The sequence below is a fragment of the Myiozetetes cayanensis genome, unplaced genomic scaffold (assembly GCF_022539395.1).
Source record: "Myiozetetes cayanensis isolate MyiCay16 unplaced genomic scaffold, myiCay2020 scf34, whole genome shotgun sequence".
NCBI classification, from domain to species: domain Eukaryota; kingdom Metazoa; phylum Chordata; class Aves; order Passeriformes; family Tyrannidae; genus Myiozetetes; species Myiozetetes cayanensis.
Window position 1 is genome coordinate 2,495,461 of NW_026087566.1, and position 26,113 is coordinate 2,521,573.

At 61.3% G+C, this 26,113-nt stretch overlaps 3 protein-coding genes across 3 annotated transcripts; 2 read left to right on the top strand and 1 right to left on the bottom strand.

The window, feature by feature from the left end:
• Nucleotides 1-181: 181 nt before the first annotated feature.
• Nucleotides 182-11,768, top strand: EZH1 (enhancer of zeste 1 polycomb repressive complex 2 subunit). The gene is made up of 20 exons (XM_050327672.1): nucleotides 182-259; nucleotides 774-894; nucleotides 1,434-1,562; nucleotides 1,856-1,975; nucleotides 2,458-2,578; nucleotides 3,230-3,403; nucleotides 4,188-4,290; nucleotides 4,552-4,715; nucleotides 5,475-5,566; nucleotides 6,075-6,249; nucleotides 6,668-6,864; nucleotides 7,061-7,152; nucleotides 7,710-7,750; nucleotides 8,143-8,268; nucleotides 8,785-8,963; nucleotides 9,471-9,566; nucleotides 9,954-10,035; nucleotides 10,178-10,258; nucleotides 10,370-10,454; nucleotides 10,563-11,768. Exons 1-20 carry the CDS (start codon nucleotides 249-251, stop codon nucleotides 10,621-10,623), a joined length of 2,250 nt encoding a protein of 749 aa, XP_050183629.1. The 5' UTR covers nucleotides 182-248; the 3' UTR covers nucleotides 10,624-11,768.
• Nucleotides 11,769-12,151: 383 nt separating this feature from the next.
• CNTNAP1 (contactin associated protein 1) lies at nucleotides 12,152-20,770 on the bottom strand. Its single transcript, XM_050327583.1, is given in 25 exon segments — nucleotides 12,152-13,238; nucleotides 13,326-13,373; nucleotides 13,496-13,729; nucleotides 13,850-13,943; nucleotides 14,061-14,188; nucleotides 14,361-14,597; nucleotides 14,674-14,913; nucleotides 14,993-15,211; nucleotides 15,287-15,454; nucleotides 15,586-15,713; nucleotides 15,860-16,016; nucleotides 16,108-16,311; nucleotides 16,452-16,571; nucleotides 16,677-16,783; nucleotides 16,872-17,043; nucleotides 17,111-17,260; nucleotides 17,339-17,600; nucleotides 17,939-18,064; nucleotides 18,067-18,081; nucleotides 18,174-18,358; nucleotides 18,428-18,631; nucleotides 18,832-18,979; nucleotides 19,080-19,273; nucleotides 19,451-19,552; nucleotides 20,634-20,770. Coding segments are annotated over 25 exon segments (3,918 nt in total). The 5' UTR covers nucleotides 20,713-20,770; the 3' UTR covers nucleotides 12,152-13,041.
• Nucleotides 20,771-22,939: 2,169 nt separating this feature from the next.
• Nucleotides 22,940-25,052, top strand: CCR10 (C-C motif chemokine receptor 10). The gene is made up of 2 exons (XM_050327731.1): nucleotides 22,940-22,964; nucleotides 23,970-25,052. Exons 1-2 carry the CDS (start codon nucleotides 22,953-22,955, stop codon nucleotides 25,050-25,052), a joined length of 1,095 nt encoding a protein of 364 aa, XP_050183688.1. The 5' UTR covers nucleotides 22,940-22,952.
• The last annotated feature ends 1,061 nt before the right edge of the window (nucleotides 25,053-26,113 follow it).

Genomic DNA, 26,113 nt, shown 5'->3' on the forward strand with positions numbered 1-26,113 from the left:
CACGGGCCCGATCCGCCGGGGGAGCCCCGAGCGCGCTGGAACAGCCGGGAGCACCGGGAGCACCGGGAGCACCGGGACGGAGGCGTGGCCGCAAAGGGGGGCGTGGCCTGCGGCGGGACAGGGGCGTGGCCGCAAGGCGGGGGCAGGGAATACGCGGGACCGGGGGGCGGGGCCTGGGGCCGGGGCGGGGCAGGGCGGGGCCGGCGCGCGCGCAGTGTCGCGGGGGCGCGCGGCCTCCCCGTGTCGCGATGGCCGAGCCGTGAGTGCGGGCGGGGCCCGGGGGGGGGATCGATCCCGGGAGGGGAGCGGGGTCCCCGTGGTACCGGCCGGGACCCGGGGCGGCTTCATGGCCTGGTCACGCTCCCCGTTCCGCCGGCGCTGCCGGTCCCGGTTCTCTCCGGTGCGCGTTCCCGGAGCGCACGGGCCCGGCCGGAGCGGCTGGAGCTGCACCCGCGGCTCTGCGGCGCCGTGTCCCGGGCGGGGGTCGGGGATCCCAGCGACACCGCGGGGTCAGGCGCTGCCCCGGGGGGCTCGAGGGGCAGGAGAAGCCGGTCCCGGTCAGCGCCGCCCCTCGCTGCTGTCCCGGGCCTGTTGGTGAGCTCCGGCCGCGGGTGTTCCGCAGGCAGGAGCGCTGCAGACCGACCAGGCCGTTATTTTGCCTGCTTCCAGTCTGTGATGCATTTAAAAATCCACAGGGATGTTCTTCTAATATCGCTCCTTTCCGGGATTGAGCTCTCCGTTATTCGATGTTTATTCTTCCTGTGCTGTTACAGAAAGATGGAAATCGCCACTCCTCCGACATCGAAGTGCATCATGTACTGGAAGAGGAAGGTCAAGTCTGAGTACATGCGTCTGCGGCAGCTCAAGAGGTTCCAGGCGAACATGGGAGCGAAGGTACAGACCCGGCAGGGGCTGGGCTGGGCTGGGGCATCCCCGAAACGCTTCCCTTCAGCTCAGGGAGCCCAAGCAGCGCCAGGGCTGTCAGCCTGTGGATTGATAAGCTCTTCTTGACTTGCAAGCCAGATCAGTGGGAGCAGATGCTGCTTCTCCCCGTGCTCTGTCCTTGGTCTGGGGCCGTGTTCTCGCACACACAAGGCCGTTGGATGAGGGCTTGTTTCCACTTGTTTTTTATGGTATCTCCCTGCTGAACCCTCTCAGTGCTGTGGGTTTCAGATGACTTTCTCTTGGCAGCAGGATTTCAGAGGAGGCTGGCTGGCATCAGGAGTTACCCTAAGCTCCCTGGCTGTTGGGTGGGTTCTCAGCACAGTTTCCTACCAGTGCTGAGTTTAATTAGAATTCCTTCTAATGAGTGTCACCGGTCTGAAATGCTCAGCCTTGTCTGTGTTTTGATGCTCAAAACAGAATCTCAAAAAGAATTTTAGTGTTCTCAACCAGATTTCTTAAATTTTGAGAGCTCCTTTCTCTCCTCTCAGGCTCTTTTTGTGGCCAACTTTGCGAAGGTTCACGAAAAGACTCAAATCCTGAATGAAGACTGGAAGAAGCTGCGAGTGCAGCCGGTGCAGTTGATGAAGCCAGTCAGTGGGCACCCGTTCCTGAAGCAGGTGTGCAGTGGAAAAGGAGCACAGCAGCAGCAAGTGGGGACTGGAACCAGGGCTCTGCAGGGAGCTGTGGGGATACGGGATGAGGTTTTCCTGTCCTAGGTCAGTGTCAGGCTGTGCCTCGCACTTCTGGGATGCAGAAATGGGCAAAAAGTACTCCAAAGGCTTTTTCCTGTGGAGGAGTCACGGAGTGGATGTGGGGCTTCCATGTGTTTGTCCTGAATTCTGTTTTCTCTCAGGGTGTGACAGCCTCCCAGGGCGGTTCCTCACTGCCTCTCTCTGTGCTTGCATTCCAGTGCACTGTTGAGAGCATTTTCCCAGGATTTTCAAGCCAGACACTCTACATGAGGACCCTGAACACGGTGGCACTGGTTCCCATTATGTACTCCTGGTCCCCTCTTCAGCAGAATTTCATGGTATGTGTGGTTGGTGTGTGATTGTTACACAGCTGGGAAGTGGTTCTTCAACCCACTCGTTTCAGGCGATGTCTGCCCGAGAGATGATAGAAAGTGTTGTTTTGGGTGCCTGTTTTGTGGAATCCCATAAGCCAACCACGTGCCCACCCTGTCTCACCCAGGTGGTCTTTACACCTTTGGCAGGGTCAAGGAGTTGCTTCACAGGGTTCAAGAAGTGAATATATTTGGGGGAGGGGGCTTGCTTTGGGTTTTTTCCTAGGATTTTTATGTCCTTTTAAACAAAGAATTTTATTTCTTAGGCAGGTCCTTTATTTTGTTGACTGGGTGGCAGTGAGATAGCACTGACATATCAGGGACGAGACATCTAAACTTCTACTGGTCGTCCTTTGTTGGTTTGAGGGACTGGAGCAGCCTTGGGCACAGCCCGCTGTGCTGGTATCAGCAAACACTGCTTTTCTGATTTGTGTCTGATCTCTCTTCAGGTGGAGGATGAAACTGTTCTGTGCAATATCCCTTACATGGGCGACGAGGTGAAGGAAGAAGATGAAACGTTCATTGAAGAGCTTATTAATAACTATGATGGGAAAGTCCACGGAGAGGAAGGTAACCTGGGAGCAGCCAGCCCTGTCCCTTCAAGGCCAGGTTGGATGGGACGTGGAGCAACCTGATCTAGTGCCCTGTTCATGGCAAGAGGTGGAATGAGATGAGCTTTAAGGTCCTGTCCAGCCCAACCCATCCTGTGGTTTTGTGAATCAGTCTCTTGAAAATAACATGTCTAAGTAGTTCAGAAGTCAAAAGGTGGCAGCAGTAACCAGCTTTTCTGTGGGAGCTCTCAGAGCAGGGAAACAGGACTGTGCCTGCTGTTCTCCTTTGCAAGGACACAGTCCTGCCTTTGGATACCCTGCTCCATTCCAGGCCTGAGGTGCTCTGGAGCAGATGCTTCTGTGCACAGGGATTCACAGGCTCCTCTGGGATGCTGAAAATATGCAAGGGGGTGGGAGGAACTCAACAACCCTGTTCTGCTTGTGACTTTAGCCAAGAGTTTAATCAATGAAAAGCCAGTCTATTCCCCTACAGCACTGCCTGCCCCATCATAAAACTGCCTGGGGGGGAGAAAGGAAGGGAAAACTCTGATGTTGCTGAATACGAAAAACACTCCCAACAAAACTGAGAGAAGGGCTCGGCTGGTAGCAGTGATGTGGCCATGGCAAGGAGCGAGAAAGGTGGTGGCAGTCCCACACCTCTGTGTTTCAGAAATGATCTCAGGGTCGGTCCTCATCAGCGATGCCGTGTTCCTGGAGCTGGTGAACGCCCTGAATCAGTACTCGGATGAGGAGGAGGAAGGACACAACGATTCTGAGGTGAAACAGGAGGATGGGAAGGAGGAGCTGCCAGTCACAAGGAAAAGAAAGAGAACTGCAGCAGAAGGTGGGTTTGGCCACAGAAATGGGCGTTATGGTGGTCAGGTTTCCGTCCTGCCCTGGGTTGTTCTCACTGTCCGCTGTGGACAGGACAAGAAATCACCAGCTTTAAAGTGTGATGAGGAGTAATTTAGATGAGTCATCTGGAAACCCATTTCCTAGTGAGATTAGCAGAGCTGGGTGTTATCTGAGGAGGCTGTGGGAGCTCTGCCTGGGGAGGTTTTCAAGTGCTGGTCTGGCAAGCACCTATCAGGGGGGCGTGGGTGGATCTGTTTCTGTGGGAGGCAGGGACATGGGCCTTTTCAAATCCCTTCCAGACCCGCTTTCCATGTATTACTGTTTCTCTTCCCTCTCCTGTGGCACCTGGAGCTCTTGTTGCCTAGAGCAAGCTCTGGTCTGTAGGATTTTCCTGTGTCCTCGATGACCTTAGGAATGCTGACAAATAGTTTTGTCTTTGTCCTTGATCTGTGGTGATTTGGGTGGCACAAGTACCAGGACCTTTGTGGATGTAGAAAAGCATTGTCTGAAAGTCCTGCCCTGGGAGAAATAAATAGGAATATTGCTTAAGAGGTGTTGGTTCTTCCAGCAGTCATGCTGTGCTGAAAGTGTTCATGCACTGATTCTGAAAATGCCTTAGCCCGGCTGCAGGACTTCAGGCTTATCCACTGTGTATGGGATTACATTTCTGCCTTAAAATACAAACCTGAACGTCGCTGGAATCGCTCTGTGTGAGAAGGAAAGGCCTGTTCACATCAGCCTGGCTGAGGAATTGTGTCTCCTGCTCTTTGTAGGCAGCAAGAAGTGTTCCAAGAAGCGCTTCCCCAATGACATGATATTCACTGCCATTTCTTCCATGTTTCCTGAGTACGGCTTTCCAGAGGATATGAAAGAGAGGTAGAAGATCTCTGTTACCTTTCTTAGCAGGGGATGAAATCTCTATTTCAGAGGCCAGCTCCGTCCAGGCCGCAGAGCTTGGTGCCTGCAGGCTCCGTGGGCAGAGCACGTTCTGAGCCTTACAAAAAACCTTACAAACTGCAGTTAGGCCTCAGAAATACCTGGGCCAGAGTCTGACGGGCCCATGTAGTGATGTAGCCACGTAAAGTGCCCCAAATGGGAGATTGTGCACATCCCCTGGGTGTTTCTGTTTGCCGACAGGTACCGGGAGCTCACGGAGGTGTCGGACCCCAACGTGCTGCCGCCACAGTGCACTCCCAACATCGACGGGCCGTGCGCCAAGTCAGTGCAGCGGGAGCAGTCCCTGCACTCCTTCCACACCCTCTTCTGCCGCCGCTGCTTCAAGTACGACTGCTTTCTGCATCGTAAGTGCCGCCTCGGCCGGACGCTTCCCTAGAGCCCTCTCTCCTCGGTTTTCCTCTGCACGCCTTGCTTAGTCCGCGCTGCAGTCTCTGGAGGGTGGTGCCTCCCGAGCTTGCAGTGGGGGCCCTTAGGAGCTGGCAGGTGCCCAGAAGCCTTTTGTACAGACGGCTCCACCCTTTGCTCCCACGGACGGCAGACCGACCTGCGTGGCTGCCCCCTCTCCGCGCTCAGCACGCCTCATCCGAGCTCCCGGCAGTTTGTGCCGTGGTCCTGCCACCGCCAGACTTTGCTCTTGCTTTGCAGAAGCTCGTCAGTGAAAGGCATGAATGTTTCACTGCCAAAGTCTGGACATGCCCCCTGTGTTTTGTTGCCTCACTGGAACTTACAGCTTCATCTTAGTCCTGTTCCTGCGGTTGGTCCTGCCAAAGCCTTTTGGATGCTGCTTAGCTGCCAGACCTGCTGTTCTCCAGGTCTAAGGGCTTCTTTGGGAAGTCACAGGACTTTTTCCAGTGAATTATTTATTAAAAGATATAATATTAAGATCACGTGGTCTTTTTGTTTCAGTCTGAAAGCAGATCCTTTTCCTATGGCCTCTCCTTTCCAAGCTGCCGAGTCCCCACTGGGGGTTGGAGCAGGGATGCCCCGGGGGTTCAGCTGCCACGGGAGCCCTTGGACACGCCGGCTCCTGCTTCCTGTCCCTTGCAGAGTGGGGGGAGACTCTTGGAGATTGCTAATAGTAAAGATAACTGTTACTTTTTCAGCTTTTCATGCTACTCCTAATGTGTACAAACGAAAGAATAGAGAGACCAAGATTGAGCCAGACCCTTGCGGCGCGGACTGTTTCCTCTGGCTGGTACGTTTGTGCGTTGCTGCTTTAGAAACCACAGGAGAAGTGCCCTGGCCAGCCCTGCTCTGCAGAGCTCTGTGGACTTTTTCACAACTTCCAGAATTAGTTCTAGTCCTTGTTGGATTCAGGATATTGAGAATGCAAATGCAGACCTTGCCAGATGCATATTTTAGCAGATTTCCAACAAAGACCAATTCCAGAGCTATAGCAGATGAGAAATTGTGTGACAAATGATTTCTCTGGACTCAGTGCAGTGTTAGAGAAATTAAACCCAGGTTAAAAAGGAGCAGAGCAAGAGGCCAGGAAGATCCAGAGGAGTGGGCTGAGGGGCCAGGACCAGGAAGCCTCCGCTAACCAGGCAGGGTTTGGCACTTGCTGAAGAGACCACGCGTGGCCGGCCCCTTCCACCTGTTCTTGGTGGTGGCAGGACAGGGTTTGTCCCATGGCCTGTAGAGAAGCCTTCCTGCTTTCCCTGGTCATCTGCCACCCGTCTTGTCTTCTGCTCTGCTTGCAGGAAGGAGCCAAGGAGTTTGCTGCGCTGCACAACCCCCGGTCCAAGTGCTCAGGCCGGCGCCGCCGCCGGCACCACGTGGTGGGTGCGTCCTGCTCCAGCACCCCAGCAGTCACCGAGACCAGGGAGGGGGACAGCGACCGGGACACGGGCAACGAGTGGGCCTCGAGCTCCTCGGGTACGGTGCCAGCCCTGGGACACCTGCCCACCCCTGGTGTGGGCAGTGAGGGCGGGTGGGTTCTCACAGCTGGAGTTCCCCTGGGGTCCCCTCTGCTTCCAGCACAGCTGGGAAGTTTGGAGTTAGCAAACAGTCGGTGTTCCCAGAAAACCTGAGGGACACCGGCCCTGCCCTTGCTGTTATTGGATTCACTGTGCTCTCCCAGGAAGAAGGAAAGTTGGCGAGAAAAGCGAGAGCTTTGCTGGGACCTGCAAAGCTCAGAGCGAGCCCTTGGCTCTGAGCGCTGTTCCCAGCCAGGGGCAGGAGTGTGTGGCCAGGAGTGCAGTGCAGGGTTGTGAGGCACTGCGAGGGGGACCACTGCCCCCCAGGTGCCTTCTTCCAGGGAGTGCTTGGCTTAACATCTGCCTTTTACTGCCAGAGGCCAACTCCCGCTGCCAAACCCCCACCAAGCAGAAGCTGAGCCCGGCCTCCTCCCAGCTGTTTGCAGTGGAGACGCCACAGGAGCCTGTGGAGTGGACGGGAGCTGAGGAGTCGCTCTTCCGCGTCTTCCACGGGACCTACTTCAACAACTTCTGCTCCATTGCCAGGCTGCTGGGGACAAAGACCTGCAAGCAGGTGGGTGCCTGGAACAGGTGATACAGCAGCAGGAGAGGGGCGAGGGTTTGGAGTCCAGGGAAGTGGGGCAGAGCTGCTGCTCGCTGGGCCTGGGAGCCCCGCTGTGTGTGCCTGCTCACACTCTCTGATTATGCTTTTGATAAAACAACTCGAGTGCGCTGAACTCGTTTCTGTTTTTGCTTCTGTTCTTTGGTAGGTCTTTCAGTTTGCCGTGAAGGAATCACTTATAACGAAACTGCCAACAAATGAATTAATGAACCCATCCCAGAAGAAGAAAAGGAAGCACAGGCAAGTGTTGGACAAGCTTGTTTTGTTCTTTAAATGCAACCAGATCCGCTCCTTTTTTGTGCCAACGCATTCCTGGTAATCCCCATCTGGCTCCCATCTGTGCACACATCCTGCTGTCACACGGGACTGCTGGTGCTGCCACTGGGCGCTGGCCCTGGCCCAGCTCGAGGGATCTGCTGCCCTCGCTGGGGGCTCAGTGGTTCTGGGGTCTCGGTGGCCCTGGGCTCAGCCCAAAGACAGGGCATTGCTGGCTGCAGCCCCTGCTGCCTCTGCCCTAACAGCAGCCTCACCCTCAGCTCCCCAGCCTGTAACCTACTTTGTGTGCTGATCCCAGTGTGTCCGGTATTATTCTGGCCTAAAAAGCTGTGTTTGCCTTAAAAAGCTTCTGCTGCAGCTGCACTGCTCTCATCTTTCTCCATTTTATGGCGGCTGCTGATCACTAATGCATGAAGCTGCCAAACCTGCCTCTGCTCTGCTGGCTGCCGGTGCTGAGCGGTCCTGGCTGGCTCTCCCTGATGGCTCATGCATCCTCTCAACCCTTTCTGCTCCTTTTCCAGGCTGTGGGCTGCACACTGCAGGAAGATCCAGCTGAAGAAAGGTAGTGTTGGCTGTGGCTGTGTCATGGGAGGTTTGTGAGGGTCGAGTTCTCCAGCTCCGACTGCCGTGGAGGGACAAGCCGTGTCCTGCTCAGCATCCTGGCAGCTCCACAGTGCAGAGGGGAGCAGCTCTGCCTGGCTGGGCTCCTTGGGGTGCTGGGGGCATTGTGGCCGTGCCAGGGCCTGCTGAGGGCCACACCTGTGGTGGGGTTTGCTGCAGTCAGGGGAGGCTGAGAGCTGGTGTGCAACCCCTCCCACAGGGAGCTGGGTGCTTCTGGGCTCCCTGACCAGTGCAGGCACATGGGGAGCTTGCACCTTCTCTGCTCCAGTGCTGCTTTGAAAAGATTCCTGCAAAGTACAGCTTCTAATCCGGGCATTTCTCCTCTTGCTCTAGATAATTCACCAACCCAGGTGTACAACTACCAGCCCTGCGACCATCCGGAGCATCCCTGTGACAGCTCCTGCCCTTGCATCATGACTCAGAATTTCTGTGAGAAGTTCTGCCAGTGCAACCCTGACTGTAAGGAGAGGCTGAGCACTACTGGGCAGGAAAGCAGCCAGATCTCCTGGCACAGAGCAGAGGGAGGGTGCAGAGCTGGGGCGTGCTGGGGGCCTGCTTTATTCCTGCACTCACTGCTCTGTCTGTCTGCAGCAGTTTGATTAGCAGCTGTTAAAGTCCAAGGGGAAATAGTTCTATGCTGCCTTGCAGCTCTTGGCAGCTGAGAGACGCTGCTGTTAGAGAATGCTAACGGTGTCTGTATCCCATGGGTGCTGCTGCTGGTCCCCTGTGAGCAGGATGTGTGACCAGCATTTAGGGTGGGCATCGGGCCACTGCTCTGCCACGTTTGTTTCTCGTGTCTGGGCTTCCATTCCCAGCTCTGCAACGCAAGCAACAGCCAGGCTTTTGTCTGGAACATTCTGTCCCTACCCAGGGCCTGCCGGGGTGAGACCTGGCTAGGGGAGGAACATCCAGGGCAGGGCCCCTCTGTTCTCTGCCAAACCTCACAGTGCAAACCCGTGGGCTGTGTCACTGCAGGTCAGAACCGCTTCCCGGGCTGCCGCTGCAAGACCCAGTGCAACACCAAGCAGTGCCCCTGCTACCTGGCTGTGCGGGAGTGCGACCCCGACCTCTGCCTCACCTGCGGCGCCTCGGAGCACTGGGACTGCAAGGTGGTCTCCTGCAAGAACTGCAGCATCCAGCGAGGCCTCAAAAAGGTATTGACAGCAGCATGGCAGGGGCTGCCTCAGGGCTGATACAGAGCTGCTGCTGCTGCTGTGTGGGAGAGGGGCATGAGCCCCCTCCTGCAGCTGCCTGAGTGCTGAGGTCTGGAAGAGAAGCTGCTCTGCCCCGGGGTTCTGCAGCGCTTGCTCTGGAGTGGGGATTGGGGGTGTGAAAATCAGGAGACGGGAGTTACGTGAGGAAAGGTTGAGAGCAAGCGAGTGTAAAAGAAGTGGCTCCAGAGAAAGGTTTAGCCTTGAATTCTGCTGGTCAGGGCAAGAGATTTTGCATTTAAAAAAAAAAAAAAATTAAAAAAAAAAATCAGAGGAAGTTGCAAATTAGTGTGTGCCAAGTCCTGTGCAGCTCGGTGTAACGGGGTAAGTCGTGTGTCCCATACCAAGGGGATGCTGGATGGACACCGACTCCCCTCTGCCTCTGTGATCTGGGTGCTGGGAGGTGCTGTACCTGCCAGCCCTTCCCACTTCCTTTCACCTTGTTTCCAGCACTTGCTGCTGGCCCCGTCGGACGTGGCTGGCTGGGGCACTTTCATCAAGGAGGCCGTGCAGAAGAACGAGTTCATCTCCGAGTACTGCGGGGAGGTCAGTGCTGCTGTGCCAGGGCTGTGTGCTGGGCACACGGGGGTCTGCCTGTGGTGGGAGGGCTTCCTTCAGCCACGGGGACAGCAGGGACAGCTGCATTCCCCAGCTCTGCCGTGGCCATGGCCTCACTCTGGCCAGGTTTGGAGAGTGAGTCTTGTGCTGTTTCACAACACATTTCAGTACCTCTGCCTCTCCACTGTGGTGGAGCGTGTTCTGTGTGTGCTGCTCCCTGGGGACCCAGCTCTGGCCTCTGGCCCATCCCTGGGAGCCCTGGTAAGCTCCTGCCTGTGAGATGGGAGGGAGGGCAGGAGCATTTCTCTAGGAGGTGGGTGAGTGCCTGGCTCAGCCCTCAGCTGCTGAGTCTCTCAAGGTGTTCTCCCTCCACAGCTCATTTCCCAGGACGAGGCTGACCGGCGAGGAAAGGTCTATGACAAGTACATGTCCAGCTTCCTCTTCAACCTCAACAATGGTAATTCCCTGGGGCTGCCAGGGGTGGAGAGGCCAGTGCTGCTGACCAGACAGGCAGGCTCAGCCCAGCTCTCACCTTGGTGACAGGTCTGACCTTTACACCACAGTTTTCTTCTTTTTTTTTTTCTTTTCTTTTTAAATAGATTTTGTTGTTGACGCCACCCGCAAAGGAAATAAAATCCGCTTTGCTAACCACTCAGTGAACCCCAATTGCTATGCCAAAGGTGAGATCCCCCTGCCCAGCCAGACCAGGCAGGGTACAGCGCTGCGAGGGCTCTGGCCCAGGCTGGGGCTGCATGTGTCTGATGTCTCTGATGTCATCTCTCTGGTTGTAGTTGTAATGGTGAATGGAGACCACCGGATTGGCATCTTCGCTAAGAGAGCCATCCAGGCAGGAGAGGAGCTCTTCTTTGACTACAGGTACCTTGGACAGCAGGGGACTGGGCTGCAGGGGTGACCCCGCCTTCTGTAGAGGTTTGTGGGGAGTGTGGGAGGTCATTTCTGCAGCTGTGACTTCCTGTCTTGCAGGTACAGCCAGGCAGATGCTCTGAAGTACGTTGGCATAGAGAGGGAGACAGACATCATCTAGGCCCGGGGGTGGTCCCGGCACACCTTGCTGCTGCACCTTGTAAGCAATGCCATGTTTGCTTCACGCTGACATGACTGCTGCTGTTCCCACTGCTGTGTGTGTCACAAGTGCTACTTTCCATCCAGACACCCAGAGAGACTCGGGGCAGGAGTGTGAGCAGTGCCTGTGCCCCAGCTGCTGTCCCAAGGCGGTTTCCCCTCTGCCCCAGCTGGCTGGGCCACAGGGACCGCCCAGCCATGGCTGGAGTGGCACCAAGGGATACCTGGGGATGGGAGAGCAGCACTATGCAACACGTCACTTTGAATAGGGATGCCACTGAGCTGGGTAGAGACAATGTTAAAGTCAGTGCCCACGGTGACCCAGGGAAGGCTCCTCAGAAACCTGCCTTGGGCTTTGTGATCCCCTGGCCCTGGGGATAAAGGGGAAATATTCTCTGGCAGGGTGAGGTTTGGCCTTAGCACCCAATGCAAAAAGGAAAGAAAAAAGCACTTTAAACTAATCCTCAGCTGGTGGCTGGGCCCTGTGTTTCATGCAGGGTGTGGAGGGACTGCAGGCATCCCAGGGGGCCTGCATCCGTCAGCACCTTTGCAGGGACATCGCTCCAGGCTTGGGACAGGGCAGCCTGATGGGGCCTGGGGTGGCCTGAAGGTTGGAGCCACATGTGCTGCCAGCTGCCTGCCCAGCCTGGTGCTGGGTGCTGGACCATGCTCTGCCCAATGTCCAGGGCTGGGTTCCCAGGATGTGTGGTACATGAACACAAGAGAGGTGCTGGCTCTGCCTGGGAGCCAAGCCCTCCCTGGCCCAGCCCTCACCACGCCTTCCCAGTCCCCTGCCAGGGCAGGCCAGGCTGTCTGTCCGTTCTTCCCACTGTCCATGATGCCCTCCTGGAGCCTGGAGGTGTTTGGGTCTGTCTGGAGCAGTGCTTGTACCCCAGCACCTGCCTGAGCCCCTCTCCCTGCCGCCTCCGTCTGCCTGGCTCCCCTCAACCCTGCTCTCGGCTCAGCGTCTTCTGCCACTTCGGCCATAGCTGCACTACGCCAGGCTTTTGTCTGTGGTTTGTTGACGGTGAATAATGGTAATAATAATGCACTTTAAATAACGTGGCTTGTAGCCTTTGTCATAATAAAGTGGTAGCAAAGACCCTCCCCTGGTTGCTGGTCTCTCTTACCTCGGGAGCAGCTGGCAGCAGCCTGGCCCCTGCCTGTCCTCTGCCTGTCCCTCTGCCTGCTGGGCTCAGCCCAGCCATGGCTCCTCAGAGCCCTGGGGGAATTGTGAGTGGTCAGGAGCCGCTTGCTGCCCAAATCCCACTGTCTCAGGGTGGGGAGGGGGCAGAGGTGTGTGGCAGGGAAAGCAGGACACAATGTGTGTGGAGCAGCAGCAGCTGAGCTGCCTCCAGCCCTGGCTAGGTACAGCCTGCATCCCATTCCAGGAGCAGGAATTGCAGTTGTCCGTGTGGTCCCTCTCCTGGTGCAGGCTAAGCTAGGGTGGGCGGAGAAGATCTCCCTGGGCTGCCAGGGGGAAGGCTGGGGAGTGTCAAACGCCATCATTCTGCCTTTATTCGATTATCCTCACATCTCATTCAACAGAACAGGGTTTTTAAAAATAAAGTGCCCAGTGGAGCCAGGCCTTCGGGTAGATAAATGCGTTTCTGTAACATCGTCTTACCACAACACAGCGAGTGAACAGGAGCTTTCCCTGGGCTGGAGGTAATCAGCAAGGACTGGTACTTCATACAGAGAAGTGGCAAACTACAGACCACGCACCATGACACGCGGAACCGTGGGGCCCGCGGGAGCTTCCGTTTGGGTTTTTTATACAAACCGACAGAATAAAAAAACCAGAGTGTAGTAGAATATCCAGCAACAAAAAAAAATGGTAGAAAGGATCTGTACCTGATCTTAACGAAAGCAGCATCTCAGCAAGGTGCAGCGGCGGCATGCGCGGCGCCGGCGCAAGGTATTGCTCGGCGCCCCGGCCGTGCCGGGGCCGGTGCTCGTGGCTCTGCGTGGCGCTGGCGAAGCGAGCAAAGCAGCGGGTCATCTACGCGGGCAGCGCTAACGGGGGGGCAGCAGCCGGGCGCCCCCGGACAGAAGGAGGGTGGGGGCCGGGCCCGGGGCTCCCCACGGGAGGCCAGGCGGGATTTGGCAGCTGTGGGGGCAGCAGCCCGCCTCCAGCGAGGGGGCTGCCGCCCGTGCCCGGGGCGAGTGGGGCTGGGGCTCGGCAGGTCACAGCCGTGCTCCGGGGCCGGTCGGCGGTGGCCGCGGGGAGGAGATGGTGGTTGGTGCGGTCCGGTCCGTCCCGAGGAGGACGTTGGCAGTTCGGTTGTGCTCGGCCCTTTGGTCCCGCGACGCTTCGCTCATCCCCGGGCAGGTCTTGGGGGATGTGGGGGCTGTGAGCCTGTCCCACCCCCAGCCCCTGCTATTCCCCTCTCGCCTCCTCCAGGATCTGGGGCAAGTTCTGGTCCTTGCGTGCCGGTGCCGGCGCGGGTTTGGTAGCGCTGCCGTAGTCCTGGATGGCCTTGGGTTCGTTGGTGTGGTAGGAGCCCTTGTAGCGGTGGTGGTAGAAGTACAGCAGCGCCAGCAGCCCCCCCAGCAGCAGAAGCAGGAAGATCACAACTGTGGGGGAGAGGCAGCAGTGAGGGTCTGGGAAGGAGGTGCAGGGCCAGGGCAGAGCAGGGGACACCAGCCAGGGGCTTCACTTACACCCAATGATGATCCCAATCCAGCCGTCGTCGTGCACGTGGGGGAACTCTGCAGAGACAGAGTGGGTAGCTGAGAGTGGGCTGCGGTGAGGACTTGTGCTGGAGCTTCCCCTCTGCAGCTGGTGCTTATCAGGGGCTCTGTTCCAGCCAGGGTCACACCACAGCACCTACCTATGCCCATGTACCAGGGGTCCATCTCAGGAGGGATGAGGATGGTGGTAAGGGGGAGCATTGAGGCACAGCTTGACTCCACCAGCTCCCCCCGGATGCTGTAGGGCCGTAGGGGACTGGTGGGGTGGAAGATGGCTTTGAGGGGCACGAGGGTGTTGAACTTCACCCCTGAGAGGCAACCTGAGAAGCCGGGTGTGTTGTAGCGCTGGATCTCAGGGTCAATCACACCGGTTTCTGTGGGGGCACAGAAGGAGATAGCTCATCCCTCTTGGAGAGCAAGGGTCATGCCGGGCAGAGGAGACCTTGGAGACCCCAACATGGGAAGGGGGTGGCCGAGGGCAGGACACAACTCACCCATCACACGCCCCAGGTAGAGGTTTTTGGGCGAGTCCAGCTTGCTGTCCACAAACACGGAGAACTGTTGCTCCATGACGGGGAGATAGTCCACCTGGGAGGCAGGTGCCCAATGTCAGCACCCATGAAGCCACCCCACCTATACCCCTCTCAGCCTGACCTGCAGCCCCAAAGGCCCCAGGCTCTGTGGGGAGGGTGCCCTGGCCCATACCTGGGTATACAATGTGCGGTGCAAACGGGTGATGTTGACACGGTGGGGCCTCCCGTCTGTCACTGGCTTGTTGGTGAGGGCGAAAACATAGGGGCTGGTGCCCAGCTGGTAGCGTAGCTGCAGGCTCCCTGCGGGCAGTGGGGGCCATCAGCAGGGCCAGAGCTCTCAGTGGACGCATCCAGCTCGTCTATAGGGCTGGGGAGTAGCGTCCACAGAGAGGAGGGTCCCGTGCAGTCCCAGAACTCTGGAGGGCACCCTTAGGTTCTGTGTGAGCCCCAGGGCAGGGAGCCCAGCCCTCACCATCGTCCTTGATGAGCACGGCCATGTAGTCCTTTACGAAGGTGCTGATGTAGAGCAGCACGGCGGGCGCGGAGGTGGTGCTGAAGCTGAAGCTGACCTCCTCGCTGGTGAGGTTGTAGCCGGGCAGGGGCTGCCAGGGGCTGCTGATGATGCTGGCGAACTCGCGGGCGGCGTACAGAGACACGGGCAGGATGTTGTACCGCACCCAGGTGCCCTCCTCGAAGTATCCGCCGATGTCTGCGGGAGGGAGCCCACGGGGTGAGGGGAGCGTCGGCTCCTCGGCCCCTCTCACCCTGCAGAGCGCAGCCCTCACCGTGGTTGCAGAAGGGCCCGGTGAAGGCGGAGACGCTGCAGTTGCAGCTGTAGTGGCTGTAGCGCTCAACGCAGAGCCCGCTGTTCTGGCAGGGCACCGGCGGGTCCTGGCAGTAGCCGGTGCAGTTGACCCGCACGCCCTCCGTCTCGTTGGCCTTGCCCTCCAGGTTGAGCGTCACGCCGTTCATCCGCAGCCCCCGCAGACACCCCAGGAACGGGCGCATCTTGTGCTCCGCCGCGCCTGCAGCGGGGCCGAGGCTCAGCAACCTGCGGCACGCGGGGGACCTGGGGGCGCGGGGGCCGCGGCCGGGGGGTCTCACCGACATAGAGGGGCCTGTCGAACTCCAGGCGGACAAAGCTCTGCGGTGGGGCCGGCCGCACCACCCAGGGCAGCTTGTCCACCCGCAGCCGCGCCAGCTTGACGTTGAGCTCGGCCTTCACCTGGTGCCACTCGTCGTCGTTCCAGGGCACCACGGACCGCGCCGTCAGGTTCTCGTCCCCGTTCCCGATGTCGTAGATGAACACCACGTCCCTGGTGGCTGCAAGGGTGTGGTGTTGGGAGAAGCTCCCCAGCCCCACCACCCCTACAGCCCTGAAACCCCTGCCCCCCGTACTGTTGAGCTCAATGCGGATGTAGTTCCTGGTGCCAGGGTTCTCCAGGAAGACTCCAGATAGGGCAGTAGTCTTGAAGTAGAAGGAGATGTCAAGGCTGTGGTTGGCCTGGAAGGTGGGGAAGATCAGGGCTGTACCCCTGTTGAAGGAGACGGTGTTCCAGGTGTTGCCTGTGGGGAGCAGGAGGGACAGTGAGGGATGAGCAAGGACCCTCCCTGTGTGGGGGATCTCGCAGGTGTGGGACCCCTGTGGGTGTAGGCACTCTGCAGGCAGGGGACCTTCCACGGGGCTGGTCACTCACGGTCTCCGTAGCATCGCAGAGGCCCCAGCAGGAACTGGGCTTCAGAGCCAGTGCGGTTGGTGTCTCCAACCACAACCTGGGTGACAGGCAAGTGGTCCACAAAGGTCAGCAGACCTTTGTCTGTCCTCCTGCAAATGGTGTGTGGCCATGAGGGGCTTCTGTCCCTTTGCCAACCTGCACCCCTATTACCCCCATCTGAGGGCCCCGGAGTCTGTGCCCCCCACGCCTGCAGCCCCCACCCCGCAGCCTCTGTCCTGCAGACCCCACCACTCACCAGAGCGCGTGGTCGGCGTCGCAGTTGCAGAAGTACTGGGGGTCGGCACAGTTCTTGTCCAGCCCGCAGGCACAGCGCTGGATGCCCGGCCGTGAGCCACCCCAGTAGTAGTGCCGCTCATCATTCCGGCCCATCCAGAAGCTGAAGGGCAGCCCAGCTGCGAGCACAGGGGAGGGTGAACACACGGTCCCACAGCACGGCCCTGCAGCACAGCCCCACGGCGCAACCCCGCTCCCCCCAGCGCTCACAGGGAGTGTTGAGCAGGCGGGAGTTGTAGCAGTTGAACTCGATGAGCTGCTCGCAGTACTCAGAGGCATTGGCCAGTGCTGAGACCTCAGCCCAGGAGGCGTTCCAGTACTCCACAGCCCCCAGGTAGAGCTGGTCCACACTGGAGCCCGTCACCCGCGTGGCGTAGTGGCGGTTGTGACGGATGATGGTCCACGCTCGGCCCTCTGCACCTACAGGGAGCTTTTAGGACTGCACCCCCAGGACACCCCCACTCCCTCTATCCTGCTCCAGCCCTGATACACAGGCAGGGCTGGTCCCCAGGGGCACTAGACAGAGGGACCCCCTGGCCTCCTGCTGCCCCCACCTCGGATGTCACAGTACACCATGAAGGGTTTGAGTGGCCCGCTGCCGTCCGGGTCGATGGTGTAGTTGCCCGAGGTTTTCCCGCTGACCCGGTAAGCATCACATGATTCTTTGTAAAGGGCTGGAAGAGAAGAATGAGGTGGGGGTCAGTGTGAGGGGGGCACTGGGCAGAGGGAGGGGCCACACGTGCCCGTGCTGTCCCTGACCCACGAGTCTCCAGGCTCACATTTGTGACAGGTCTCCCCTTTGTACCCCGTCAGGTCGCAGATGCACATGAAGTCATCCCAGGACTGGATGCAGCGGCTGTCATGCTCACACAGGTTGGGGGTGCACCTGAGGGTGCAGAGGGCTCCTGTCCCAGCACCAGCACGGCCCCACAGTGCCCCTCACTCCCAGGCAGCACCCCTGTCCCGGTCGGTACCTGTCCGTGATGCCGCAGACGTTGAAGAACACATTGTGGTACTGCAGCACCCGGCGCTGCACCAGCAGCTCCACATCCACAGGCTGCATGTCCACGTTCAGCATCTGCAGGCAGCCATGGAAGGCTGTCTGGTTCGACCTGCAGCCGGTGAGTGCGGCCGGCTTGGGGCAGCCTGCAAGACAGAGCAGGGTGAGCAGCCCCTAGGCACATGTCGGCCTGGCCTCTGCCCCACTGCCCACCTCCAAAGAAGTATTGGCTGCCAGTACGGAGCTGGAATGGGTGTGCCACCCGAAACTCGGCGCCATCCTCATCATCGATGGTCACAACAGCCGAGCCCTCCCGTGCCACCAGGTGCACTGAGTGCCAGAAGCCATCATTCAGGCGATACCCTGTGGGGACAGGAGGGTGGGTGGGGATGCTCCGCTGGCACAATGGCCCCAACTCCCTGCGCTGGCTCCCCAGCCCACCTGCGGCAAACTCCAGCTTCTTCTTGCCAGGCTGGGCAATGGAGACATTGACCTGCCCCTCGCTCAGCACCATCTCGAGGGAGCCCAGGTTATCAGAGAAGTTGGTGTAGAGCAGGAGCCCAGTGGTGTCCCAGGAGCGGAAGCGGAAGCTGACGGCCAGGCGGTTCCTCCGTGGGATCCCCGGCACCTGCACGTAGTTGTTGATGCCGGCAAAGGTGATGGGGGTGTACACCTGGTCCTGGCAGTAGTGGCCCACGCTGCCCTGGGGACAACCACGGGATGAGGTGAGGAAGGCGATGTTCCCATAGCAGGGAGGCCCCCCCCGCCCTGCCCCATCCCTACAGTCCTGGCCCCAATCGTTCCCAATCGATCCCAATGCCTGGTAGAGGCAGGCAGGCACCCCAGGCCAGGGATAACCTTGTGTGGTCAATGCAGTGCCGCTCGGCTGAGCACGGCTGCTGCCCAGCCCCGTGTCACCCCACAGCGGGCAGGGAGCCGGGCCCCAGGCAAGGGGTCACCCCCCAGCAGGGCTAAGGACTTTCAGGGTCCTCCCACAGCATGGACAGGACCCTCAGAGAAGGGGCACCCCCCGGCCTGGACCTCGAAGCGGATGTTGGGTCTCCGGTGCCGGGCCAGGTCAGCGATGTTGACCCCGTTGAAGATGATGTTCTCCACACAGCCCCGGAAGTTTTGCCGGTAAGTGAGGTGCTGCTTGTCGTGGTCAATCACCCCCCAAAGAAGACCTGGGAGGCAGAGGGAGAGGGTCAGTCCCTCTCTGGTGTGGGGGGGACACCACAAGCCAGCACTCTGGCAGCCCCCTGCCTGCTGCACCCACCTCAGTTTCGAGATCGAGCTGGTCGAAGGTGCCACGGCAGCGGAAGCGCTTGACCTCCCCATCCAACGTCAGGTTGACATAGTGGCCGAGACGCTTAATGTGCAGTGAGTGCCAGTGCTGGTCATCCAGGAGGCTGCCCACCGCCACCGTTGTGTGGCCCTCACTGGCGTGCAGTGGGCTGCTGCCTGGGGAGGGGCAGCGTCAGCTGGCAGCCCTCTGGTCCCCCTGTCCTCAGCCCCCTGGCCCTGGCTCACCTAAGCTGATGTGCAGGAGGAGCTGGGCCTGTTTGAGCTCCACCGTGATGTAGTCACCCTGTGAGCCCTCCCCATGCATCAGCACCCCGTCCTGCTCCAGCGTCTTGAAGTTGAAGGAGATGTCATCCTCAAAGGTGCTGACCCTCTTAACCCGGAAACGGTAGGATATGGCGTCATCCCCGTCAAAGTAGAGCACGTGGGACCCTGTGGAGAGCAGAGCAGCCCTAGCCATGTCACTGCCTGCAGCAGCAGGTGCCCTGGCACGGGGAACGCTCCCTTTCGCTGTGGTCTATGCCATGGCTGCAGACCACTTGGGCACAATCCCCTCTGAGAGGGTTTTCCACATGTGCCAGAGCCAGGGTCCTGCTGCACAGGGCTGTTGGAGCCCCTGGTCAGGTACTCACGGTAGGGGCAGCCATAGAGGCCCAGGCGCAGCCCGATCTTCCCACGTGGATTCCACGCCACTGGGATGATGCGGATGTAGCGTGCAAGGATGGGGTAGTGCAGGTCGTGCCGCACCACCCCACTCTCGTTCACATTCCCAAAGAACGTCTGGGGATCAAGGGTCGCTGTCAAACACCTTGCTCCAGGCCGGGGGTCTCTGCCCCCCTCAGAGGCCCCCCTCCCGCAGGGACCCAAGGACTGCCCCTACCCAGTTGCTGCCCTGCTGGAAGAAGGGTTTCCAGCTGGTGGGGTGGTCTCCGTAGAGCACGATGTAGCGTGTCAGCCAGTCATAGGTGTTGAAGGTTCCCTGCGTGGCCACCGCGTTGATCCGGTGCCTTTGCATCAGGTCGATCTGGAGCCAGGGCTGCTTGTCCCGGGGATCAGGGGACCAGCCGCTGGTGCCTGTGGGGGAGCTGCTCAGCTGACCCCAGAGCCCTGCACCCAGTGGCTCCCAGCTGAGCGGGGGCTGCTTGCTCAGCCCCACCGCAGCACCCGACTGGACTCCTCAGCCCTTGCCGAGGACACCCCCGGCCCACGTGCCCCGCCCAACCTGCGTCCCGATCCCGCAGGGGGACTCACTGTGCAGCCGGGCGAAGCTGGGCGAGTAGAAGATGTTGTATCTGGAGGAGGCACCGATGGAGTAGGAGTAAAGGGGAGCGACGAGCTCATCGTAGCATGGTCCTGTGGGGAGAGTGGGGCTGGGGCGTGCTCGGGGCACTGAACTGGGCAGTGTCCCTGTGGAAACTCTCCCGACCCGGCCCTGCAGACCCTGAGGGCTCCGGGGACCGCTGCAGACTCCGTGGGCTCTGGGGACCCCACGGCCCCTCTGGCCAGTGGCGCGACGGGCCCGCTCCGCTCTCCCCTCCCACTGCAGCGGAGCTGACACACCTCTGCGGGCCCCGGCGCCCGCACCAGACGCCTCTGCACTGACGTGGGCGACGGGACCCCCACCCCGCCCCGCCCCGCCCCGCCGGGTCACGGTTCCCCGTGGGAGCCCAGGGGGTCCCGTGTAAACCCTCGCGGCGCCGGCAAAAGACGCTCTGACGGGGTCGGAGTCTCGAACCCCTCACAGGGTCCCCCCGGCCGTGTCGGACGAAGTCCGGGGAGTCCACGAGCACCCGCAGCTCTCACTGCAAGGCCCGTGCTCCATCACCCCCCGGTCCACCCCTCTCCATCCCACTGCCCCCCACTTCCATCCCTCTTCGCCCCGACCCTGGGGAAAGGGGCCAAGGGCCCCGGCTCAGGAGGCCGCAGAGAACCGTCCAGTGCAGCCAGGACCTCGCCGGTCCCCGTGCCCGAGCAGATGCCCCAAGCCCCGGTACCGGGCCCGGCCCGGTGCAGCCCCGCGGCGGGGTCGGCCCGGCGGGCGGCGGCGCTGGCCGAGGTGCTGGCGGAGCCCGGCCGGTGCCGCGGGGCGGCCCCGCTCTCCTCGGCATCCCCTGGCATCCCGGATTCCTGGGGCATCCCGGTTCCTCCGGTCCCCGGAGGCTGCGGGCGGGCGCGGTTCCGCCGGCGGTGGGGGGGCTGCCGGGGGCCGCCCCAGGTGGGGCGGGGAGGGGGAGAGCCCGGACGCCCGTGTCCGGCGGTGACCTTGAGGACGATGCGGACCGGGGCAGTAGAGGAAACCGAGGGATGCCCGGGGGAGAACGGGGGATGCCTGTGAGAGCGGGACTGCGGGGGCGGCTCAGGGGTGCGGGGCCGGAGTGGCGGGTGCGGTCCCGCAGTGCGGAGCGGCCGCTCCCGGGACTGCGGCTCCACTTACGTGCGAGGCAGCCGGGGCCGGGGCGCAGGAAGCCGACGCAGGCGGCGAACAGGAGCCCGAGGAGGCGGCGGGCGCCCATGCTGAGCGCCCCGAGCGCCCTCGACGCCGCCACTCCCGGTGCTGCAGCCGCACGGCGGAGCGGGGCTCGCGGCTCCGCCCACGGGGCGGGGAGGGGGCCGGGACCGGGCCGGGGGCGCGGGGGCCGGGCTTGGCGCAGCGCAGAGCCTCGGCCCCCCTCGCCGCACCCCCGGGCGATGCTCCAGCCGGTCGCCGGATTCCCCCGTTCCTCGGGCTGCACCGGGACACGGCCTCGGTGGGCTCGCGGGGGGGGGGTGTACGGACACAGCCAAGCCGTGCAGGAACTCTCCGGGAATCCCCGGGCGGTTCCTCTGCAGCGCCTGGTCCGGAAAGGGGGGTCGGATTGGTGCCCGCAGCCCCCCCCCCCGCCGCAGCAGATGTGGCGGCGGTTTGTAATCAAGCCACAGATTAAGGCCTTCAGGTCTCGGGGTCGCCGCTCTCTCCAGTGGTGCAGAAGAAGGGATTTAACCCGTGTCTGCTCCCAAACAACCCCCCCAGACAGAGGGGCCGGGGGGGCTGGCGGCTGCCTGCCCTACATACACCTACAAACCCGCAGTGCCCCGTGTCCCCTGGCCCCTCAGGAGCAGGAGACCCACACTCCCAGGAGCTCTGAGCAGCTCCCAAGGACGGGGATGCCCCGGCAGCCGCTGGGTCCAGACTGGCTCTGGGCGCTGGGAAGGAGCTTGGCGGGGCAGCTCCACACCACTGGCCCTCCACAGGGCAGCGCAGCCGCGACCTGCAGGTACGCGGTGCTGGGGCTCCTTCCTGCCCAGGCAGAGCCGAGACCAGCGCTGGGAAGTGAAAGAGGGAACAGAAAGCCCCAGATGTGGCAGGAATGTGGGACAGCCGGTGGTGCACTGAGAGTTCTGCTACCGGGAGCTGGAACCGTGTGCCGGGGTCATTGGCACCTGCTCTCCTGTCCCCCAGACCCCAGCAGTGCTTTCGGGTCCATCCCCAGCAAAGGCACAGCCCACCTGGCCTTATCCTGACACCCCTGCTCCGGCCACAGCCCCTTGTGCTGGGTCAGGTCTGTGACAGCCCCAGTGGGGCACGCAAAGTCCCTGATGTGCACCCACAGCTGGCTGTAGGGCCAGCTTTGGCCCTGGGACTCCCCTCCCTCCCCTTCCCCCAGGATGCAGGGTGTAGGATGGCACCCCCTGAGCCAGCACGGGCAGAGGTCTGCAGCCAACATGCCTGCACTGCAGAAAGAGCAGGGGAGGGAAGAGACCCTCCAGCAAAGAGCTCTGGGGAACCCCCAGGGAGTGGAGGCCTCTGCCCAGCCACTCCCCAGCCAGGGCACAGCAGCTTCACAGCCCCCCAGCTGGTGCCTGGGACCCCACACCCGTCTGGAGGCAGCAGGAGGGCCGAGGGCAGAGCTGGGATAAGCCGCAGCAAAGACTGCTGTAGCGGGGGAGAAAGGGGGATTGAGGGATTACTGTTGCAAACGGCCGGGAGCCTGTTAAAGCTGGGGATCAATTTGCTACCCCCTGGGCAGAGGAAAGTGGGACCTCTGCCCCACAGAAACTAATCTGCTTCTTAATGAGGAGCTGTGAATTTTGTTGTCAACAACCAGCAACATGTCTGCCCAGAGCCATAGGGATGCAGGGGCACAGGGGCCTGGGGGTGCAGGGATGCAGAGCACAGGAGTGCAGGGCCAGGCTGGTACCCCTAGGTGGGAGGTACAGCCTGCACCAGCAGCCACCCCAGCTCCTGGAACCACCATGTTTCCCATCAGGATGAGATAATCCTGGACCAGACACGGCTCTGCTGATCCCACTGGAGCAGCATCCTTCCTATGCCCAGCTCAGTGCCAGCCCACAGCAACACACACTTCATTTCTTGGCCCTGTTCCCTCCAGCTTCCTCTCCAGCCCTGCAGAGGAGCCACCAACAGCCCCATGGTGGGCTGGGGTCTCCTGCACATGCTGTGTGCCCTTGGCCAGACCCTGCTCCCCTGGCTGGGTACTCCCAGGCTTGGCCCACAGTCCTGCGTGACAGGGACTGAGTGGAGTTGCTATTTCTGTCCCCGGCATGCAGATGTAAAAGATGCACAAAATAAAAGATTCAGGACAGGTTCTGGAGGGGCGTCACACCTGCCACCTCGCCTTCCTCCCTGGGGCTGGGCCTGTGCTCTGCACTGTTTTCGGTATCGGGAGAGGCACGTGGTCAAACCACAGGTTACAGAGCGCTGAGACATCAACAGCTCCAGACCCACCGGCCACAGGGAAGGTCCTGCTGCGCAATGCAGAAACAGGTGAGGGGCTGCGGGGTGAGGGGTTTGCTGGGGGCCACGCAGGAACCCCCTCACTGGCTTTTCTTATGTTTTTTAGATAGTTTTCTTGTGAGCCCTGGGCGTTTGGGCTGAAAGGCAAATCCCTGTGGAATCCAGGCAGTACCTGGTGTTCCAGGTCCCTGGGGCCCACAGCAGGGAAGGAGCTGGGAGAGCTGCTAGAGAGTTAACACTCCCTGACACTGGGTTCAGATCCCACCTGTGTCCCCAGAGCGGGTGGAGGGGCTCAGGCCCAACTGCCTGGACTTGCTGACATGGGCCAGAGTGAAATTGCTGTTGGGAGGCTGGTGTGAATGAGAGCTGTGTTGGATCCTGACCCCCATGGCAGTGGGGTCCCGGCTCTTCAGTGCCAGGCTGCGGTGCTCTCCCGCTGCCCCAGAGCAGGGCTGAGCAGCTGGGAGCACTGTGCACAGCTGCCTGCAAGCTGTGCGAGGCAGTGGGATGCCCTGGGACCTCCCTGTCTGGGGCCAGGGCCAGGGAGTGTGGGGCTATGTCTGCACTGGGATCCCCAGGGTGGTGCGTGGGTGGTTTGGGCATCCAGGGATGCTGGTGTGGAGGCCTGAGACCCGACTGCCCAGGGCAGCCAGGGCTGTAGGCTGGGTGCTGATCCCCAGGGGATGCTGGAGCAGCTCCCCAGGCAGCTGCAGAGTTAGTCTGTGGGACGTGGTGCTGTGCTGGGGACGCCGCAGCCGGGGTCACGTCCCTCCAGCAGCTCTGCATCGCAGGCGGCTGCTCGGGAAGTGTGCAGTTGTTCCTGCAATGACTGAGCATGGTGAACCTCCCGCTGTGGCGGGGTGGGTGTGAGAGGCAGAAACCACACTGCACGTGGGGCTGGAGAATGGGGGCTGCGGCACGCCCGGGCTCCCCACGGTGGGGCTGGGTGGAGAAGGGCTGCCCCGGGCGTGGTGCTGCACCCTGTGGCCAGGCTGCCACCACTGAACCCTCCTCATTCAGCCTCCTTCTGTGCAGGCAACCCCCAGCCCCCTCTCGACGGAGCTGATGGCCACCACTGAGTTCTACTCCTGGGAGGACGACTACTCGGGGGAGGCCGGCATGCTGCCTGAGCTCTGTGAGAAGCAGGCAGTGCAGGGCTTTGCCCGCACCTTCCAGCCTGCCGTCTACCTGCTGCTCTCACTGCTGGGCACGGTGGGGAATGGGCTGGTGCTGCTCACGCACACCCGCTACCGCCGGGCACACAGCGTCACCGACGTCTGCCTCCTGCACCTCGCCCTGTCTGACCTCCTGCTGCTCCTGACGCTGCCCTTCGCCATCACTGACACGCTGCAGGGCTGGTCCCCAGGCACGGCTGCCTGCAAGGCGCTGCAGGGTCTCTACGCCCTCAACTTCTACAGCGGCTTCCTCTTCCTCACCTGCATCAGCGTGGACCGCTACGTGGCCATTGTGCGGGTGCCGGCCGCCTGTCGCCTGCGCCCACGGGCTCGCCGCCACGGCTGGCTGACAGCAGGGCTGGCCTGGCTGCTGGCTACGCTGCTGGCACTGCCCCAGTTCATCTACAGCCAGGCAGAGCAACACCAGGACCTCCGGCTCTGCCGGGTCGTCTTCCCCCACGTGGTCTCACGGGTGGCCCGGGGGGCCACCAACCTGGTGCAGGTGGTGCTCGGCTTCGCGGTGCCCTTCCTGGTGATGGCGAGCTGCTACGCGGCCGTGGCGCGGACACTGCTGGCGGCCCGCGGTGCCCAGCCCCACCGGGCTCTGAGAGTGCTGCTGGCCCTCGTGCTGGTGTTCGTGGCCCTGCAGCTGCCCCACAGCCTGATGGTGCTGCTGGACGCGGCCGAGCTGCTGGCCAGCTGGGAGGTGAGCTGTGCCCAGAGCCGCCGCAAGGACCTGGCGCTGCTGGTCACTGGCGGCCTGGCGTACCTGCGCTGCTGCCTCAACCCGCTGCTCTACGCCTTCCTGGGCCAGCGCTTCCGTAGGGAGCTGTGGCTGCTCGCCAGCGATGCCGGCTGTGTGGGGCCCCTCGACCCGCGCTGTCTCGGCTGTCCCAGTCCCCGCCGGCGGACATCGCTCTCCACGTGCGTGGACGTGGTGTAGGGGCACCGTGCCCTCAGCCACGGCAGGGACCAGCGCCCCGGGGCTCGGCCCCTCCACGGCTCCCCGGGGAGAGCCTTGTCCATACATGGGCCTGCCCTGGCGAGCAGCCCGGCACGGGCAGTGCTGGACAATCCGCACGGTGACCACACACTCGTGGACAGAGGGAAGAGCAGCTCCACAGCACCTGCGTGTCCTGAGAGTGCCTTCAGTGCTCGGCAACCTGCCGGGGCGGGAGTCCCCACAATGTCACACGTGCTCCGGGGGAAGCCTGCAATGTCACGCGTGTTCTGGGGGGACCATCTAATATCACGCGTGATCCGGGGTGGGAGGGGGGCCATGCAATGTCACGCGTGCTCTGGGGGTCCGTGCGGTGCTGGTGAGCTGGGTCGGTGAGTGCAACAGCAGGGTCAGGCAGGCAGCTGGTTCCCACTCTCACAATAAACCTCGGTCGAGTCCCCTTGGGCGAGCATCATCTCTGTCCGGGCCGGGGCTGCCCAGTGGGCTTTTGCGGGACAGGAGCTCGGGGCCGGGTGGCGGCCCTGTGGCCACCGTCGCAGGCGGGCGATGCCTGCAGGAGGCAGCAGAACCTCGCGCTTCCTGCCCGCCCGCTGCCTGCCCTTCTGCCTGCTCGCTCCCCGTTCCCTGTTCACCCTCTGCCCGTCCCCAGGGCCGGAGGAGGAGAAACCTCCCGTAAAAACCCGCCCTGGGTCCGACTGGAAATCCCCTCCTGGGGCGGGGGCAGAGAGACGTTCCTCTCCCCTCCTCGCTGCCCCCATGAGCTCCTGTGCCACAGCACATCCCGGCCTGGCGACTTCCTGGGGCTGGATGATGCTTCACGCTCATCCCCTGCTCTGCTTGGGATTTACCCAGCGCTCGACTGGAAGAAGCCATCACAGAACCTTCACCTACTGCTGGGCCAGAAACGCGGTTACTGCTGGCTCAGCAGATGCAGAGCCGTGGTGATGGTGTTCCCCTCAGCCCTCGGTGGGGAGCAAGGGCCGGATCAGGCAGTAATTGATTGGCCAGGCAGCACAGTTGCCCCTGCTGCCCTCCCAGCCTGT